General features: G+C 39.4%; 1 protein-coding gene across 1 annotated transcript; it reads right to left on the bottom strand.

Annotated features, from left to right (window-relative positions):
- Nucleotides 1-680: 680 nt before the first annotated feature.
- Nucleotides 681-20,916, bottom strand: DIPK1C (divergent protein kinase domain 1C). Its single transcript, XM_034429353.3, has 4 exons — nucleotides 20,274-20,916; nucleotides 11,255-11,929; nucleotides 3,777-3,941; nucleotides 681-1,699 (listed from the first exon to the last, which is right to left on the bottom strand). Exons 1-4 carry the CDS (start codon nucleotides 20,556-20,558, stop codon nucleotides 1,445-1,447), a joined length of 1,380 nt encoding a protein of 459 aa, XP_034285244.2. The 5' UTR covers nucleotides 20,559-20,916; the 3' UTR covers nucleotides 681-1,444.

Below are 20,916 nucleotides of genomic sequence, written 5' to 3'. Positions count from 1 at the left end.
TGAACTAGGTGAAGCATGTTTTATGAACACAGGTAGTCCTCAAATCAGGAAGTAACAGCGTCCGGGCGGGTGGGCTGCCGCCGCTACCGCTTCTCCAAATCACTCGCCGCCGCCGCTAGCAATTTGCCTGAACCGGTGCGAACCGGTAGCATTTCACCCCTACTCCTCTCACACTTTTGTGGAATATGCAGTTCAAAGGAATTGGTTCAAATAAGAGGAAAAATACAGGTGGGAGAATCATGAATAAGGAGAATTATGAATAAGGAGAATCCAACTTCATCACAGCAGTTAAGTTTAAAAACCACTTGGAAAAGATTTGTCAGATTTCTGCTAAAAGTTATTTCACTTATAGTTTTTATAGCTTTCCCAGCCTGGGAAAGGACGAGGATGTTGAAGAAAATAAGAAACTGGCTGGGATGTTAGAGAGAGAAAAAAACAGTGTTTTATCATTGGGTTTTAGCACTGAGTTTTGGTCCCAACCAATGTCATGCCATCTCAGACCTGTTTACCATAAGAGACTGCAGCCATAAAACAAGCTGGTCCTGATTTAAAGCTATCCTTGGATTACAATCTAGTAAACAGTGTCAAATATATGTATTTGTCCTTCATAAAGTTGCTAGTTAATTCCATCAGTGTTACAGCATCACTCAAACAGAGAACACAACTTGCGGGTCCAGATATAACAACAATATGACATTGCATTTATTCTCTATTCCAGTTCCATCACTAAACTTTGTTAAGCTAAAATAATTTGACCTAAATATGAGCAACAAGGAGGCTGTAACTGATAAATTTATTTAAAAACTGCCGTTCGTTAAAATATGAAACGCTACCTTTGCAAAGATCTTCATTGAGCATGTTTATGAAACACTCAAGTCACATCCTCAACTATTCATTTTAGAAGTAAAATTAAATTACTAAGATGTTCTATTTTTCTCCTCCCTTAAATACTTTGAAATGTAAATGATTGAGTCTTGTATTAGTTTGGCTGATATTACTGCTTTCCACATTTCAGAAAGAATTAATACTGCTAAACCTCAACTGAATGTACCATTTGATGAAAGGAGGATATATTTGTTACTCCCAATGCCTGATAAATACAAAAGTACATCTTCACAGTGACTGGCATCACTTACATAATGATATCATTATGCAAATGGCATAAAGTGTTGTATCATAAAATTAAGAGAAAATTTGTGTAAATTAAAATTAGTGTAAATTAATCTAAACAAATCTATGTGCAACAGACTTCTGTTATTTCAGGGGAGCTGTCCAAATAGAAATTTGGTCCACTGTATCCAAAGTCTACTGAATGTAAGTCTGTTAAATCAGGATTTCATTCTAATATATATATATATATCAAGCTCAGTTGTGGTTTTCAAAATATAGTAAAATAAAAAATAAGTAGAAAATAATTTAATTCAGCAACAGCAATAAGAAAAAGCTATGTATTCTGGATAGCCATAACTGATGAATCTGCTAGACTAGATTTCTGAAGTTCTTTTTGGCTGACTTGGAGCAAGTGGTACAGCTGAGAAAAAGAATTTGCAGAATTGCTCTGGATCTTGGAAATATCCTTGATCCTTGGTTGTGCACAATCATGCACAGCCTCCTGTAACTGCAGCTGCATGGGAAAGGAAACGGCTGATCCTCCAAGGTTTAGAGTGAACCAGGGGCGAAATATTTTATCACAGATGACCTATTGGAAAAAAAAGAAAAACAGAGTCTTGTACTGAAGAATCACGTGAGTTGTTCAGTCCTGTTGCGCTTTGCAATTTATGGATGTATTTTTAAAATTATTTGTTAAGGCTTCTATGCTGCTAAATTCCCATTGGCTCTATATGGCTCAAAAAGCCCTCACAATAAGGGCTATAAAATAAAAATCTGACACATAAACACTACACAGACCATGACAGGGCCATTCTGTAATGAGATCTTGGCTCAGAGCAATTTTTATACAAGTGACTCACTCTGCTTGGGCAGAGAAAAATCTATACACTGTGTGGCAAAGGAAACAACCAGCAATCAGCCCTCTACCCAAGGATTTTAGTTGTGGCTTCCAGCCCCATTGGTGGCCAATGTGATCAGTCTCAGGTTGTTTTTTTTTTTTTTTTTTGCTTTATACAGGGGACTTGGAGGTTTTGTGGGCACCTTGAAGCTGTGGAGGCTTAAGGACACTTTTTAACTCCTCCTCTCCTAGACCAAAAAGTTGAAAATCTGTTGAGTCAACAGACTTCAATGTTGATGTTACGATGCCCCCTGATGAGACCCAAAGACAACATTTTATCCCCAGGCAGAAGAGTTCCCCAGCCCATTTTTCACTAAATAAATCAATGCAAACACATACACATCCCATCTGGCCCAAAAGACTGACTTCTGGCATCTAAATAAATTGCATCGCTCTGCACTGGAGGCAGGTTATGCTTTAGGTTTTTCCTCTCTTCTGGCTGCTGACAAATTTCCCCACTGTTTTATTTATCATTTATTTTAAAAGATTTATATAGCTGCCCATATTGTAATTCTAACCCTTGGTGACGCACAAAGCAGTAAAAATGGTTCTCCACCCAACTATAGGAATAAAAACTCAATAAAATCTTATTCTGCCTACTCCTCTCTTAGGTAAATACTTAATCCAACTTCAAGAATTACTCTGAGGAAAGCATAGAAGTGGTTTCCAATAAAATGAATAGGAACACGATCAGATTAATATATTTGACCTTTACACTGATTGTAAAATGTGAGACAGAGAACCATTTTTGACCATCAACCATTCAAAGCAAAACCTCCATATGAAGTTAATCCATTCACAGAAGAAAAACACAGCAACCAGTTATACAATATAAGTTCTGGAAGTAAGAATATGTTATGTGATAATAAAGTCCTCTAGTTCAGGGTCTCCAACCTTGGCAACTTAATACTTGTGGATTTCAATTCTCAAGAGTTCCTCAGCCAGCTATGTTGGCTCTGCAAGTTTGAAGTCCACAAGTCTTAAAGTTGCCAAGATTGGAGACCCCTGCTCTAGCTCTTTTGTAACTGAACATTATAGAATAAATTGCTGTTGTTTACCTATGCAAATATTGTGCATAGTCATACTAGTATTAACAAGCAGTAAGGGCCCATTTTTACCAGATAATTGGACTCCTTATTGAGAGTGGAGCTATATGTTTTACTCATTATGGGAAAGGCTACTAAGATCACTCCTCTGGCAAATTCTTCTCCTTCCATATTGTAACAACTGGGACAGTGTTTTTCAACCTTAGCAGCTTTAAGATGTGCGGGTTTCAACTCCTAGCCAGCATGGAATTCTGGGAGTTGAAGTCCACATATCTTAAAAGTTATAAAGGTTGAGAAACACTGCTTTAGAACAACTTGCCAAGTTATACAATGTTATTGCATTATGAAATGCCATGCTCTGTGTCCGGCATCATTAGCTACCACTGGCACTGTGGTGGAGGATGCTACACCAGATGTTGACAGTACAGATGCTACTGCAGAGACTAGAATAGTAACAGAACCTGTTAATTGTCTTAACCCTAAAAAGTATGACATGATATGACCCTGCATGATCTGTCTGTGGCTGGTGTTTCTGAGCACATTTATAGCTGTATCTTGAAGTCACTACTTGGGACTTCATGCACCTAGTGATTATGCTGATGTATGTGAACATGCCCAAATGCCAATCATGGATACATTCATTTTAATCAGTGCAGTAATTAGGATTTTAAAGCAGAGGCACACAGCCACTTAAATAAAAATATTTCTACTTAGCCTCTCACTTGAAGGTTAGTATTGGCTCTTTCTGCTCCACATTTTCCATTCTTCAGATCGCATTTGGAAAAGCAATCGAAAAAAACACAGTCTTCATCTCCTGAGCAGTTTTGTTCGAGGATGTCTCTCATTTTAGGTTCAAAAAAGGCCATATCTACATCGATGGCAACCACCTGCAATCAGAGCAATGCATTTAGGTTGATTTACTCTGAGCCAAAACCCCATGCAATTTAGGACATTCTGAGTTCTGAGAGAAAGCAATGCAGGATAAATTCAAGAGAAAATGAGAAATTATACAGGACCTGTGTTGATCACTACCTCTGAAACTCAAACTGACTACTATTCTATAAAAGAAAACATAAGCTTTCCTTGGAAATGGTGGAGAAAATGTGAACTTTGCAATTATTACAATTCTTTAAGGACACCCTGGGCCTCTGCAGCTGAGGACAAACAACTGACAAATGTGCGGGAATTCACCACCTGAATATGTATAATGACCATCAAGTACATTTGTTGTCATTTTGTCAGAACTTGCTGCAAATGCCACCGAAAGACATATCCTTCTTTTATTTCATCAATGAAATAAAAGTACCTTTAGGTACTTTTGCAAAAAGGACCGGCATATCCCTTCTCAGTGATAAAACACATCTTTTTCATACAGAGATTCCTGGGTTTTTTTTATATGGTACCACTATTTTCCAGAACTGGATGAAACCCCCGAGGTACTGAGCATCCTATTGCAGCTCACTTTTTTTTTTAAAAAAAAATGTATTCCTTTGTTTAATGGATACACAGCAGGGGTGAAATCCAAAATTTTTCCATAGTAATTCTGTAGGCGTGGCTTGGTGGGCGTGGCAGGGGAAGGATATTGCAAAATCTCCATTCCCACCTCACTCTGGGGCCAGCCAAGGTGATTCTCTGAACTACTCAAAATTTCCACTACCGGTTCTCCAGAACCTGTTAGAACCTGCTGGATTTCACCCCTGATATACAGTAAATGCAATGGTCAGAATGAGTCAAAAGTTGCTGATGAACTCTGGAGGTTTACTCCATTCAATCAGCTTCAGTACTGAAAGAGACAAAATATTTTGATTCCAGGGAGCCCTCGACTTATGACCACAAATGAGCCCAACATTTCTGTTGCTAAATGAAATATTTGTCATGTGAGTTTTGCCTCGTTTTAGGGCTTCTCTTGTTAAGTGAATCTCATTTTAGGACTTTTCTTGCCACAGCTGTTAAATGAATCATTGCAGTTGTTAAGTTAGTAACACAGTTGTTAAGTGAATCTGGCTTCCCCATTGACTTTGCTTGCTAAAAGGTCGCAAAAGGAGATCATGAAATCCCAGGACACAGCAGCTGTCATAAATACAGGATGAGTCTTTTGCCAAGCATCTGAATTTTGATCATGTGACCTGCAATGGTTGTAAGTGTGAAAAATTGTCATAAGTCACTTTTTTCAGAGCCACTGTAACTTTGAACAATCATTAAATGAAGTGTTGTGAGTCAAGGACTACCTGTAGTTGAAAGTGCATTGGGCTAAGGCTCAGAATTGGAAGCTCAATGCCCATATGGCTGCACATCTGAATCCAATAGGACTTACTTGAGATGCACTGGGTTTTGGACCCAATCTTAATCTATAGGACACAACCTTGTTTATATAATTACTCAATTTGAATCTAGCCAGTGCTGAACCATATGTTTCATGTTAGGTTCTAGATTAGAGAATTCTCAAGATAATTTGAATTTCTTATTCTTGATCCAAAGTGTTACTCTTATGCTGGGTTTACGTGTTCTTCTTAAGTCGTGGTTTGATTAAACATGATTTGCTTGTGAGCTATAACAGACTAAACTAAAAAACGTAATCACAGCTTCTAATGGCTTGTTTCATGAAAAAAACTTAACAGGGCTCATCCGAAAATCTATCCCTAATTATTTATGTCAGCATTTACAGTGAGTGACGGAAGAGTAATTTATAAACCAATGTCAGTTGAAAAGGTCTTGTAGCATAAGGCTCAGTTCTGCCACAGCTAAAGCCAACAGATTTCCAGGATAAGCTTGTACCTAAAAGTCCTGCTTCCAAGATGTCCCTTTTCTTGGTATAATTCATTGGCAGCACATGACCCAGGACAGCCATGTCAGTCTTTTGTTAGTCTTTTTTTTCCCTCCCAAAAAAGACTCGCTCATCCCTAAGAGCCGCAGTGGCACAGTGGTTAGAGTGCAGTACTGCAAGCGACTTCTGCTGATCACCAGCTGCCAGCAGTTTGGCAGTTCGGGTCTCACCAGGCTCAAGGTTGACTCAGCCTTCCATCCTTCCAAGATCGGTAAAATGAGGATTGCCCCCAGATTGTTGGGGGCAATATGCTGACTCTGTAAACCGCTTAGAGAGGGCTGTAAAGCATTGTAAAGCAGTATATAAGTCTAAGTGCTATTGCTATTGCTAACACCAACGAAATAATGAGGTTTAGCCATGGCAGAGAGGTCACACAAACACATTTATCATTTCAGAGAATCATGCAAATACAAAGTTTGCAAACTACTGCCCTAGAAATTAGTTGGTGAGATCATTTCACCTCTTCTGGAAGTTCTCCAGCAACTTTCTCCACTGATCCAGTTAAGCATGTTGTATGAACAAGACCGAGGAGAGTTTTAAAAATAGCAATGGAGCTGACTGAGGCTGTTTCAAATATTGCTGGTTTCCAGATTTATTTATTGCATTTCAATCATTTCCAGCCCTCTGTGTGATTAAAAATAATTCCAAAGCTGATTCGTATTTATTTTTAAATGACATACTCTGTGAATTTTTGTCTTTCAATGATCCATGTCAAAAGTGAAAAAGAAAGACAGCAGATGAAGAAAACACGTCTAAAATCCCATTAGCCCGAGTGACAGGGTGAGATTTCTGAATCTGAAACTTTCTTCTGATTTTCCTGAACTCCAACACATTCCCACTCCCTTCCATTCTTTGAATGTATTTTATTCTCCTTATGTATCCTGAGAGCATATACACCAAAGACAAATTACTTGTGTGTCCAATCACACTTGGCCAATAAAATAATTCTATTCTATTCTTTGAAAACATCCCTGGGCTTTCCACAGGTTAATGCAGGCACTATCAAGAACATCAGTAATTCTTGACATCTCTTCTTATGTTTGCAACTTCTTTTGAGTTTCTCTTTCATTAAGAACTTCTAATGGAAAACATTTCCGGTTCATTGCCTTTTGTTTCATTATATTTATTGGAATGCAAGCAAGTAAGCGGGCCACAATTAGATTGTGGACCAAATATTATGAGAAGGCTAAGCTATAACTCAGAAGCTTCCTAGAGTTTTCTTTCGTATTCAAAAAGCAATTATATGCAGCATTAGTAAAATAACCTTTCTCTCTTGGTATCATTGCTGGCCACTTCATTAATTTGTATTAGCAAAACTGGCAGATTGGTCAGAGAGTCCTCTAAGGGCAGCGTTTGGAACAAAATTACAGGAAGCCTTCAACAAAAACATGAATAGGAATTTGAAACACATTCTAGGCTGACTATTCAAAATGCCAGGCAGATTGTCATTTGTTTCTCAGATTCCTCTTCCCCAGTCAAATCCCATGCATTTTCCTACTTTTTTTAAAAAAAAATCTGAAAATGACTTATTTTCTCTTCCCTATTCCAAATGTCAGCACAGGGATTGTTTTTTTTTAAAAAAAAAATCTGTTATTTCATCCTCTGCCCCAGTATCTTTTTGACACCAAGCAATTAATAACAACAGCAACAACAATAAATTAAATTGATATGAATGTCACCCACCTCCCAGTGAGTCAAAGACATTCCTGTTCTCTCTGACATTTCTATAACTTTCCATTTGGTTTAATTTTAAGAGAACAGCATTTTTGGTCTCCTGCACTATTCATTAAATGTATTTTGTGATTACACTACAGTATTATTTTGCTTGGATTATATGCACAGAATCATTTAATGTTTTAACTAGCACCGTAACTTGTCCGTGCCCAGAGAATTCCAGTTACTAAGCAGAATTAGAAATACTTTTAATACTAGTAGGAATAATTATACATAATTTTTCTGTTTAATGGAATAATTTGAGTGAGAGGTGTCTTTTCACTTCTAAATGTTCATTACATCCCAAAGTATGTTATTTGTGGTCTACACAAATGTGGCCTACATTATTTGCATTATGTCATTATACAACTGACACAGATCACCTCATTTGCATCAATTTACATGAAGATCTCAATAAACAAATAATGTCAGTTAGCACAAATTCAAGTGTTTCTTCTAGACCTCTTTAGATGCAAAAGCTTGTCAATTATTTTCAGGAGGTGAAGTAGAAATTTTGTCCTTTGCATCTGAAGTCTGCAAAGTGGAACTCCGGTTAAACTGAAGTTTTACTGTGTTTTCTTTCTCTTCTTCCACTTTCTGCAGTCATTTTGTGCACTTGCCCTTGATACTTCTAATTTTTGCAATGAACTGTAACTGGAGACTTCAATCTTCTCTTGAAGAAAGGCACTATCCCATGTTGCATTGCAGCTGCACGTGTGTTGCTTGGATAGATATGCATGATTAACAAGTGAGATGAATACCAACGTTATTGCAGCTGAGTCAGCACTGTGTATCTATGACGTTGAGCAATGGCTAGCAGTGCCGATAGTGGCAGGAGCTAATGTCTTCCAGTCAATTGGAAAGAGTCCTGCATGCATAAAAGGACATTCTGCAATGATTGTGCTGAATTTGAGTAAACATATAAGTATAATTAATCCAGGAAAATTTATCTGTTCACCACTTAATAATTCAGACTGTCTTATGACCTAAGAAATAGAAAATTGAATTATTCCTATACCTTTAAGTCACCTTAGCATCAGACTTTCCAGTGTGAAATTCTATGCAGGTATCCTTGACTTACAATTGTGATTAAGTTCAGCATTAAGTTGCTGCAGATAGGTATCAAGCATCATGTGGCTTGAGCCGATTTTTCAACATTTTTTCCAATGGTCATTAAGGGGATTAATTTTCCCCAATTGGCATTTTTGACAGAAACCGGAAGTAAATTAATAAAGGACAATATAGCTCAGGATTGAAATGAGAGGTCCTTGATGCTCTCTGAGCTTTTCTTGCAGATGTTTTCTTGCAGATGTTTCATTACCCAAATTAACATCATCAGTCCTAGTCACATCAAGCTCAGACAGCACCAAGGATCCCTTACCGGAAGTAAATGCCAGAAATTGGCAAAATAGCATCATAAAGAGCAGTCACATGACTGCGGGATGGTGAAAATAGCCATAAAAGTGAACTGGTTGCCAAATACCCAAAATGCAATCACGTGACTGTGGGAGGGGCTGCTGTATGGCCATCATAACTTCAAAAAGATCATCTGTAGCTTTTGAAGGATAACTTCAACAGGCATTGAATGACCAGTCATAGGTCAAGGACTACCTGTATAAGTACTTGAGCCATGGTAGCGCAGTGGTTAGAGTGCAGTACTGCAAGCTACTTCAGCTGGCTGCTAGTTGCAGTTTAGCAGATCGATTCTCACCAGCTCAAGTTTGACTAACGTTCCATCCTTCCGAAGTGGGTAAAATGAGGACCCAGATTGTTGGGGACAATATGCTGAGTCTGTAAACCACTTAGAGAGGGCTGTAAAGCACTGTGAAGCTGTTTATAAATCTAAATATTATTGCTATTGCTACTTAAATAAATACCGATTCTGTTAGCAGCTATGCTAGCTTTCACGTCACAAAAATAAAGTTAATTAAAAAGTTAATTAAAGTTGAAAACATGAGTTGAAAGCACTTTTATAGACCTTTCAGTCCTTATAAAACTAATGCTGAGATCAGAACTCAGTTGAATATCTATTCCATCTTCCCCAAAAGCTCACGATGGGTTAAATCAATAATATGCTTTCTTGCAAACTGCCCAGTGTATTTCAAGACTGTCAGGAAATGCAATAGAAAATAAATCTCTCCCACTCATCTCTGACACAGGAGGGCAGCCTCCTGGTTTTGCCTCCAGGGTGGCCCTCAACAAATATCAAGCTCTGCTGAATTTCCCTGCTTCCTAAAAGGGTATTTCATTTACCCCTTTCCTGGTATGCTGAGAAGGAGATGTGGATTAAACATTAATGTATGAATCCTGTATGAATGTATAAAATGGAAGAAAGTATAGGAATGAGGCAAAGGAAAATGTATCAAGGATTATGTATTGATTGATAGAAAGTGTCAGAATGGAGATAAACTAATGGATACGTGACTGTAGGTGTATTTGCCTGATTGTGTAGGTGTGAAAAAGGTAGAATGGGAAACAGCACAAGAAAAGGAAGCAATTGAAACCACTTTGCTGTTTTCCACAATTAATGGAGAGGTGGCTAATATTTGTGCAAATGGATCAGTGCATGTAAAAAAATGTGTGCTTACATAACCGATAAATGTGGAGAAAGAAGAGCTAGTGCCTTCATCACTCTTGATTTTGATTTCATCCATTTATGGAATTAACACAAACACTATCCATCCCTACTATGCAGGCTTCAGCCACTGTTACCTGTAGGCATGTGACTATAACACACATTCCCCAATTGCCTCCCAGGCTATACATTTATAATAGCTTTGAAAAATGTTGGAGACTGGGATTTCTATCTCCAAGGAGATGGAATCTACAAGTGAGAACCTTCACTCTTTTTTCACTTTCATAATTACATGCTTCTGATGTTGGAACTCCAAATAACATTTCTTATAAAACCAAACCAGTATCACCTTTGCACAAGGTGATAGCTTCTGTTCAAAATACTTATGCATTTTTAAAATATAAGTAGAAACATATATACGTTTCTACTTACGGCAGAAGTAGATATACGGTAAGTAGAAACGTAGATACTACGGTATATATGTTTCTACTTACTGACTTTGGGTATGGTGGGAACCCAAAGTCAGAAACTTTGATGACTATGTAATGATGAAAGTGAGTGTGTTTGGTGTGTTGGGGGGGAGGGGGAAGAAAGCACAAGAGAAGAATAACTGTGGTTAGATATTCAGGTAGAAGGCAAGTCTGGTCTATTGCAATCTGAAACAGAAGCAGATCAACATTTTTGCCCAGCTTCTACTTATTCAACCTGCCATTAGTATTTTTTGCAAATAGCTTATATATTCAAGAAAATTCTTGCTGACACTGCAGAACAGCACATAGGAAATGAGACTCTTAAATGTAGAATATTAGAACAGCACAAGTGTAAAGGGCAGAGCTTTAAATAGCAAAATTTCATAGTCTGGTTCAATATATAATGCTGGCAATATCTAGAAAACGGTTGCCTTGCTCTCAACAAAGAGCAAGACATTTCCCTGTTATATAACCTTATTACCCTGATCACAATATAGGTCAAAGTCTGTGCCACGCATAAGTCTTCACAAAGATCCCAAGTCAACATGCTGGTGCTCACAACTTTCATTACGACAACAAATTCTATATTTAGTTATGAAAAGCTGGGTCCTAACTTACCGTCAGATCATTCCGGATGGCAAAATTTTCCGGCTTAATATCACAGAGATGAAGAGGATAAGAAAAGTCATTGTCAAAATGATTCACCATATCCAAAAAGCTGATTGCAATTTGGATTATGGCTTTGGCCTTGTGTTTAATCCCAGAGAGGGAAGCACCAACGGCATCTTCCACGGAGAAAAGCGTACTATGCCACGCGTGTCCGGCTGTCAGATATTCCACCGCATAAAAGTGGCCACAAGAACCGATAACCCTTAGAACATGTTTACTGATGTCTTGCAAAACACTAAAATAAATGTACTCTTCCTGCTGGAGTAAAGACCACAAACTAGCCAGCTGTGCTTTCCAGTGTGGGCCACTTCTTTTCCACAAGGGTCCCACAGTTTTGTTAGGAAATTCCAAACCCAATGTGTTCTTGACTTCCAAAGCAACCATCAGAAGCAGCTCTGTTTCCGGAATTCCCTGTGATTCCATTTCTTCCAAAAATCCAAGACCATGGTAGCTAGAAAATATTTCATTTTTTGATTTTAGGATCACAGGGCGGCCTCTCCAGTCAGCTTGGATTACCTTTTTCCCCTGGTCATAATAAAGGCAGCGTTTATAGGTCAAAGTCTGGGCCACGCATAAGTCTTCACAAAGATCCCCAGTCAACATGCCCGTCCCGTAGTCAAAACACTGCAGGAAAATGGAAACAAACAAACAACAAAAGGCTAATGGCAGGAAAGTAAAATTTTCCAAGCACTTTGAAAATCATTGATTCTTATCTTGAAAATATATTTTTCATCCTATAGGAAGCAAAAATGCAAACAAAGTGATGGGCCGAATGGGACTTTTTAAAAACCCTTTTTATTTGCCTTTCCTGAAAAACTGGCTGAGCAATAAGCAAGAGCAATAAGCAAGAAAACTACTATAAAAGAAATAAGCATAGAAAGCTATGGTTGCCTCATTTAAGGCTAGTGCTGTGATAACAAGCTTTGCCCACAGTATATAATGGTAAATGGTAAATTTATGGTAAATGGTAAATGGTAAATTATAACCGTGTCCGTTTTACAGTAAATCATAACTTTTGTCGCTTTTCTGTCTCATGATGAAAGCCCAGCTCTAGACCTCTGTAGCTTAGAGCTGGCCTCTTAGCTAATCACCATGTAATTAAGAGTTCAAATCCCATAGAGAGAACAAATTAAAAACTACCTCTTCAGAAACATATTTTTATAATATTTAAAATTGTTAAAATGTACGGCTTTTCTGTACATGATGTTGAAAACCAGTGATTAATATATAAATATTAGTAAGACATGAATGAAAATATGGGCAAGATGTAGCCTTCTAGATATTGAATCTCCATTAACTCCAAAGAGGTATGTTGCATCCAATCCATTCTTCTATCCAGAACAGTGGTCACCTAATATCATGCGATGATACCCTGTGGAATGAAGTTGAAGTCATAAAAAACAGGGAACACAACTCTAATTATTTCATTACATTCAATATAAATTTCACATGATAAAAAGTAAATGTGAACTACAATTTGTGTTTGTTCCATATAAAACACGGCATTCGGTCTATTTATATGTTACAAAGCCCAATAAATGCAGAAACCAATGATTAAAAAAAAAAGATTAGATCACAGCACCGGCCTCTTTCTTTACTACGTTATTAAACTAACTTCACATCCCTGAACAAAGGGAATGGAAGCCGAATATATTTCTGCAGTTTATATATTCCATAATTCGTGACTGCAAAGCTTAAAAGGAGATTGAAAGTCTGTAGTTATGTAGTCATTTCAAATGCATGGAAGAAACAAAGAGGATTTCCCCTGCCAGTCCCTTCTTCCACTCATAATTGTTTCCATCCTTCCATTTCTAAGATAGTCATAGGCAGCCTGTATAACCACATCCATTCAATAACCACAACTACAATCGAGAAAGTGCAGCTGCAAACATTTATTCTGGGCACATCTCTAAAGGAGACACTCGTTGATGTGGATTAGAAGATGCCAAAAACAAAATAGTCAGATAGAGACCTTATACCAACTTCCTCCGTGTTTTTCTCTGACCTTTTAGTCAACAATTCTGAAGGAGCATCAGGCGCCTTCAGAAATGCTGACTGCGTAAAATACAACCCTTGCGAGAATTTTCAAACTTCTCCAGCCCATTTCCAGATGCAATTATCAATCAGTCTGTTTACTCTTTCCTAAGTTCTTTCACCCTAGCCAAGGGGAAAATTTTGTACCTCCATCTTAGCTGGAAAATCCTACTTAAGTGTATTTTCTGAAGTTTGCAAATTGGAAGACATGATCCCAGATTACTCCAAGAACAAATCCACCTACCTCACAACTCTCTAGAGTCAAAGAAGTTGAAAGGTCTGGAAACCCTGTAACCAGATCCAAAGGATATGAATAATGTAATATACATAGTTTTTTTTAAAAAAATGGCTTAATAAAGCATAATACAATAAAGGACCATAATGTACATATTAAAACACTTAAAAAGAAAACTTTTTAAAACATCTAAAATTTAAAAGTTTCATATTTACATCTGTATCAAGTTTTTTTTGCATGCAAGCATTCTAAAATTATATTTATATAATAACCTTGATTTTGCATGAAGATTCATGCAAGTAATATTATATGAGTAGGAGCTCTGCTAGTAGCTTCCCCAGTGCTTACTTGAAGTAAGTCAAAAGTTAATCAATAGAAGGTTCTAAAACAACTTTTTCAACTTTGGGGAAGGTGAATTCCCCGATTCTTAATCCAAACACATCTATTAATACAACATAATAGTTTTTTTTCAGACATTAAAGATAAATAACAAACAAATGCAATAACTTTAAATGACTACTTCAAATTACAAGCAGTTAAAATCAGCAAACCTTTTCAGGGATTAATCAGAAATTGCTAAAATTATAATGTTCGCTTATAAAACAATTTGGTTTCTTCAAGGGCAATAAAACCACTGGCTTAAACCCAAGCAGAGTACTGTCTTATCTGGCTTGTGGATAAGCAGTAAATAACTTTTCTCCTTCTGAAATCAGTGCAGAGGCAGGCTCAAGGATGAAAGCAAAATGCAATTCTCAAATCAGGCCCAATGGCTCCAAATCCTTTGGGGATAATAATGCAGCTCTGTGGGAAATGGCAAATATTCCATACAGTATCTCAGAACGATCAAACTTTCCCAGCTGCCTGTCAGAAGAAAAATATGCAGTATTGTTGCCAATAGAAGAGAATATTTATAATTCAGAGTTGAACTGGGGGTCTTTGGTGCTTTAGATTGTTTTCTAGCAAATGTTTCATTACCCAACTAGCTAACATCATCAATATTGTTCCATTTCCACCAAATCGGCAAACCTGCTGCCACAGCATATTATTTGCTGCAGTTTGTTATGTATCACGCAAGGGACATTTATAGTCATCAATTGGTAGTTACCATAGAATTATATCTCTTAAAGTTACTTTTCTGTTTGATGAAGAAAACAAGAAACAGAGCTTCATCTGACTTTATACCTTAACCCCCTTGCAGTTCTTAAAATTAGATAAACAGCAATAGCACTTAGACTTATATACTGCTTCACCATGCTTTACAGCCTCTCTAAGCAGTTTACAGAGTCAGCATATTGCCCCCAAAAATCTGGCTCCTCATTTTACTCACCACAACCTCAGATGAACAACAACACATGACCTTAATATAATTTTATTTTCAGGGAATGTGTAATGGAACAATTGTGAAACATAGCAGATAACATTTGCTTATTAAAATGTTTACAGTGGCAAAGGTACATGGCATATAGCCTGGTTACTTGAGGGACCACCCATCTCCCATAACATCTGCCTTGCCAATTTGGTCCTTGGCACACTCTGGGTTCCTTTGATTAAACAATGTAATCTCTCAGGATCCCAAAAGTGCACCTTCTCCTTAGCAATGAGTACCCCTGGATTGAGGTTTCCCCCAGGTCTAGATGACCCCCCCCCCACAACTCTACTGTTGCTTAAAAGATCTGTGAAGACCTGGCTTTTCACCCAGGCCTCTGGCAAGGGAGAGTGAGCCCCTCCCTCCATTCCATCTGGACTGTCATGCTTCTCATCTTTCATTGATTTTATTGTAATTTCTTTGATTGTTGTGAGCTATCCAGAGTCATTGAGAGTCAGGTGGCACACGAGTTTAATAAATTATGGTTATAACCGATCGAGCAAATTCAATTTAACATTCACTTTAACTTCCTAAACATTCTGTTTAGGAAGAAAATAATTCACTGTGGAAAGAAACAGAAATAATGGAATAACTTTTTGACTTTATCACTATGTTGCCATATATTATATCATAATGTATTATAGATATTACAGAACAATCTTCTTTTATCACAACAAAGAAATGTTCCTAAAATCTATCCCCACAGTTGTCGAATTACTCTATTGCAACAAATCAGATACATCTCATGAAATAGATTACAGTTCAAAAAAAAAAAAAGGAAAATAAATGCACTGAAAGCCATCCTTTTATCTACATCCAACGTTGATTTTACATCCCATTAGGAAATGTAAATTCTTGTCTGTTTTGAGTAAGTTTTATCAGTGAGATCCATCAGCTGAGTACTCTGTCTTGTTTAATTGACACTTAATGGTTGCCTAGAAGGCTAAAAATGCCATCGTAGTGGCAAAGGCTTTTCAGGCAAGAGACTGTTTCCCTTAATCAGCAGCCTGACTCCTTTCCTTCCTCTCCCCTTTTCCTTTCAAAATCCAGGCAAAACTTCATCAGCATGGACTACAGTCCTCGTCTCCTTTCATGGCAATATATTCACAAGCCTCCTATTCAGAGCATCAAGCATTCGGGAGTTCTTAGACAGCCTCTGCTCAAAAGATTCGTTCCTGATCGTATTTGGGTCACCATTTAGCATTGTGAAAAAGTAATCAGTTACATTTGGCAGACTGGAGTGGAGGGGAAGGACCTGCATACCATAAAGCAGAGAAAGCAGATAGTAGACAGCCATTTATTGGAACCTGTTGTACTTTTTTTTTTATTAAGTAGCACATGCCTTCTTTCTGGCAGCACATGTCTCTCTTGTTTTTTAAGAAAAAGGAAGCAGTGAAAAAGGTTTCAGCTCTTTCACTGGTCACAGAGATGGGTTCAAAGTAGTGAGAGAGCCACTGCACAAGGTCTGGATTTTAAAATTATTAAATGATTAATAATTACATGATTATGTAATTAGGGTCATAGGTTGTGGCAGTTGTTAAGCAAGTCATCACATGACTGCACCTGATTTTAAAACCTTTATCGTGACGGTTATTAAGCAAATGCCATGGTCATTAAAGAATGTTGCAGTTAGTAAGCGAACACAATGATTGTTAAACAAATCCATTATACCAGTGGTGAAATTCAAATTTTTTACTACTGGTTCTGTGGGCATGGCTTGGTGGGCTTGGTGTGGCTTGGTGGGTGCAGCTTGGTGGGCGTGGCAGGGGAAGGATACTGCAAAATCTCCATTTCCACCCCACTCCTGGGGAAAGGATATTGCAAAATCTCCATTCCCACCGTATTCTGGGACCAGCCAGAGGTGGTATTTGCCGGTTCTCCGAACTACTCAAAGTTTCTGCTACCGGTTCTCCAGAATCTGCTGGATTTCACCCCTGCATTATAAGCAACGGACAGTTTTGCCAGAAACCAGAAATAAATGCTGGAAACTAGCAAAAAATGCTGAAAATTGTGGTCATGTCACCATGGGATGCTTCACACAGCCATAAATGCAAGCCAGTTACCAAGCACCCACAATGCAATCATATGACCATGAAGATGTGTAGCCATCACAATAACTTTGTAACCAGATCGTCATAAGTACCTTTTTGGAGGACCATGATAACTGAACGGTCACTACACGACCAGTTGTTAAGCGAGGACTATCTATCTTGCTGACTTATTATCAATATTTTATCTCATTATCAAATGTATAAGCTCCCCTCCTAACACAGTTCTCAATATGACTTACAGAAATGTCTATTCTCCAACAGAACAAAAACAAAACAAATTTTGAATTGAAGAGAAGAATAAGGAAAAGTACGTGAAAAGGAAATAAAGCAAAAGAAAGAAAGAAAGAAAGAAGTGGCTTCCAATCTTCTTAGCAGCAGTTATAATTATATTTTGCCCTCTAAGGTTACATCATAATTTTCTTGTTTCCATAAGCAACCCTTAAGCAAAAAGTCCATAATGGGTTTCCGGTGACTAATAATGTAGTTGCTTTTAACATAATTTTTATTAAAACTTTTGAACAAGAAGTTAAAAACTAAGGCAAACTAATATAAAATAAGGAAGAAAAAAGAAAAAGAAAGCAAAGAGAAAGCAGAAAGTGCAAGAAAAGATACCGTAGAAAAAATATATAAAGAAGGCTTCCAATATTCTACACATCAGTTGTAAATACAAATATATGTTAAGTTCTCTCGCTAAAGTTAATTCATATTGCTTTTCTTTCTATAATCTACCCTGTCTAATCATATGAACCACAGAACACAAGTTAACTTTTTCATTTTTACGCAAATGGCTTCAATCCTTCTCTAAACAAACAAGTTAATTTTGCCATCTCTGATAATTCTGTTATCTTCATTTCTCTTGCAATTCTGATGAATATACATTTCTGCCCAGAACTTTTCTTAACTGTAGGATTAACACCCTACCTCTTAAGAGTTAATATCGCTGGGTCAGAGTTTTCCATGGAGAAGTGGAGTTTTCTACACGAGCCCCACCCCATTCTTGCCATGCTGCATATCTTATCCTATTCAGATATCCTAAATATCCTTATCCTAGAACAGTCAGTTAGACTGGGATGTCCAACCTTGGCAACTTTAAGACTTGTGGACTTCATCTCCCAGAACTCCTCAGCCAGATGTGTAAACTTCAACTCCCAAAATGCCCAGCCAAGATGGGGAATTCTGGGAGCTGAAGTCCACAAGTCTTAAAGTTGTCAAGATTGAACACCCATAATTTAGACTATGCAGCACTCAATTTGTGCAACATGTGCCATTTATTTAACATACTATTATTTTTGTCATGTCTTATTCTCATGGAAGGACATATGACTGTCAAGCCATTTCCCTATTTCAATTTCACATCAACCCAGGAAAGTGGGTTCAGAATAAAGGATGGCTACGGAGTGAATGAACTGAAGGGGTCCTTGGTGCTTCTGAGCTTGCTTGATTTCTTGCAGACATTTCATTATCCAAACTAGGTAACATCATCAGTGCTAGTAAGGAGTGTAGTTCGCTGTCAGCTTATATTCTGGTGGCTTGCCCTGTCATTGTTGGTGGCCACCAGAATATAAACTCCCAGCAAACTACACTCCTTGCGAGCATTGATGATGCTACCTAGTTTGGGTAATGAAACACCTGCAAGAAAGCGAGCAACCTCAGAGAACACTGTAGGAACTTAGCACCCACCCCTTTCCTGGAAGAATGAAATATTTTAGGAAATATTAAAAAGGCAGAATATTATGTTCCCCTGGTTGAGAAATGGAGAAACATGTTTTAAAGCAACTCCCACCTTCCTGCCTCCCCACCTTTGTTAATGGGCCAGAGACAGAAACTCAATCTTTGACAATAGGACCCATCTGCAACACAATAGCAACAGACACTAACACAATGGGACCCATCTAGGACAGAAACTCACCACATGGCACCTGGGAAGATTACATCAGCCAGCAAGGCTAGCTAAGACCCCCACCACCTGGGAGTCTGACAACCAATCAGGACACTCTTTCTGGGCCCCAGAAAGTTCAAAGCCAGAGAGAGCATAAAACCCAGGGACTCGCTATATCTCACCCTTTTTCTGTTCAGGAACTCAAGCCATGTGATCCTGTCCACCATTAAACCATCTTTCCAAGCAGTCTCCATGTTTCCAGTGTCTTTTTCCCTACTTGGAGCTGAACCCAGAAAGATATTTCGTCCTACAACACCAACTCATGTCAACTCTGAGCTACAAATATTCTCCTTTATTAGTGAATGAACTGCATGGTTGAATGGAAATTTAAGTCCAGACTTTCCCAGTTATATTCCAGCCTTTTCCAGTTCGTTACTCTTCAGAAGTGTTGGCTGGAAATTCTGAGGACTGAAATGGACTATATCTGGACTAACCCAGAGAGGAAAGCATCCCAAGCCATTACACTAAGAATGCATTTCTACTGTATAAGTGATGCTGCTTGTATAGAAATTTACAAAAGGCACTCTTGGCTGTGCCTCTTCACTTTAGACACATCCATAAGGAGAGGGTGATCCAAAAGTGTGGTAATGCCACACTTCTATCTTGTTGCTTTAAGACAGTGGTGAAATCCAATTATTTTTACTATCGGTTCTGTGGGCGTGGCTTGGTGGGCATGGTGTGGCTTGGTGGGCGTGCAGGGGAAGGATACTGCAAAATCTCCATTCCCTCCCCACTCCTGGGGGAAGGATATTGCAAATTCTGCATTCCCATCCCACTCTGGGGCCAGCCAGAGGTGGTATTAGCCGGTTCTCCAAACTATTCAAAATTTCCGCTACCGGTTCTCCGAACTGCTCAAAATTTCTGCTACCGGTTCTCCAGAACCTGCTGGATTTCACCCCTGCTTTAAGACCACCTTTCTCAGCTAGGTCCAGATGTATCTTTCTGGATTGCAATTCTAGAAACTGTGACACAACATATCTGGAAGACTAGCACTGATGATGTTCCCTAGTTAGGGAATCGAAAGGTCCGCAAGAAAGAAAGCTCAGAGAGCACCAAGGGCTCCACATCTGGAAGATGCAAAGGTCAGAGTTTACGGTCACAGAAAACGATTCTCCCACCCGGTGAGTAATTTCCTCACCGAACTCTGGAGGGAAGGACAGCAAAGAACCCATTGCAAATGCAAGTCGCTGGGATGATCTTGAAAGCCCTGAAGGTAAATGGATTTGGGAGGCGTCCTTTGCCAGGGCAGCCCTTAAAGGTCACCGGCCCTATTTGGGGGAGGGGGCTGATCCTGAGGCCAGATCCCAGGTCCTGCACCCGCCACTCCCGCTGCTGCCACCTACCAGCTTGGCCAGGATCCGGCGACTCTGCTCGTCCGTGCACCGGCCCGAGAAGACGCCCCCGTGCGCCAGGAAGAAGAAGGCGAAGAGGCCGCCCCCTACCGCCCAGCACGCTGCCCAGAAGAGGCACTGCGCGGCGGAGCATCGGCGGCAGCCCAGCCTGGCTCTCAGCAGCCGCTTCAACCCGGGCATCCTTCGCACCGACGGTCGCCTGGTCGCTGAGCGCCCCGCTTTCACCTCAGCACCGCTGGCGGCGGCGGCGGCGGCAGCAGCAGCAGCAGCCGGCATCCATCAGCCCACCTCGGTTGGATCACGCGGAGCAAAAGGCGAAGAAGTCTTGCAGCTCGGCTCCCTGCAAACCGACGTCCAAAGGTGCGAGAGGCGGAGCCGCGGACGGGAGACGCTCGCACATTTCCCGGCCGAGCGGTCGAGCGACCGCCCGCCAAACCCCGAGGGTTCCGCTCCCTGCGGCTCCAGTCGCCCACGACGCGCAGTGCCGGCGAGCCGCCGCGGTGGGGACTTGGGGGGGCTCGGGGAAAGCGCAGCCTTCTCCTCCAGCTCCAGCCACGTCGTGCCGCCGCCGCCTCCTTCTTCTTTTGTCTCGGACAGTTTTTCTTCAGCGGCTCCTCTCGCCCGACAAAGTTTT

This window comes from Pantherophis guttatus, chromosome 3, assembly GCF_059756535.1.
Source record: "Pantherophis guttatus breed Tessera chromosome 3, ASM5975653v1, whole genome shotgun sequence".
Classification (NCBI taxonomy): Eukaryota; Metazoa; Chordata; class Lepidosauria; order Squamata; family Colubridae; genus Pantherophis; species Pantherophis guttatus.
Note: the sequence above shows the minus strand (reverse complement) of the source record. Positions and strands in the feature narration are given on the sequence as shown.

Excerpts from the sequence above, each read along its gene's own strand:
- DIPK1C (XM_034429353.3), bottom strand. The coding sequence starts at position 20,558 with ATGCCGGCTGCTGCTGCTGCTGCCGCCGCCGCCGCCGCCAGCGGTGCT. Across the intron at positions 11,930-20,273 it reads GCCGGATCCTGGCCAAGCTG|TGTTTTGACTACGGGACGGG; the intron begins GTAGGTGGCAGC and ends ATTTTCCTGCAG. Across the intron at positions 1,700-3,776 it reads GAGCCAATACTAACCTTCAA|GTCATCTGTGATAAAATATT; the intron begins GTGAGAGGCTAA and ends TTTTTCCAATAG.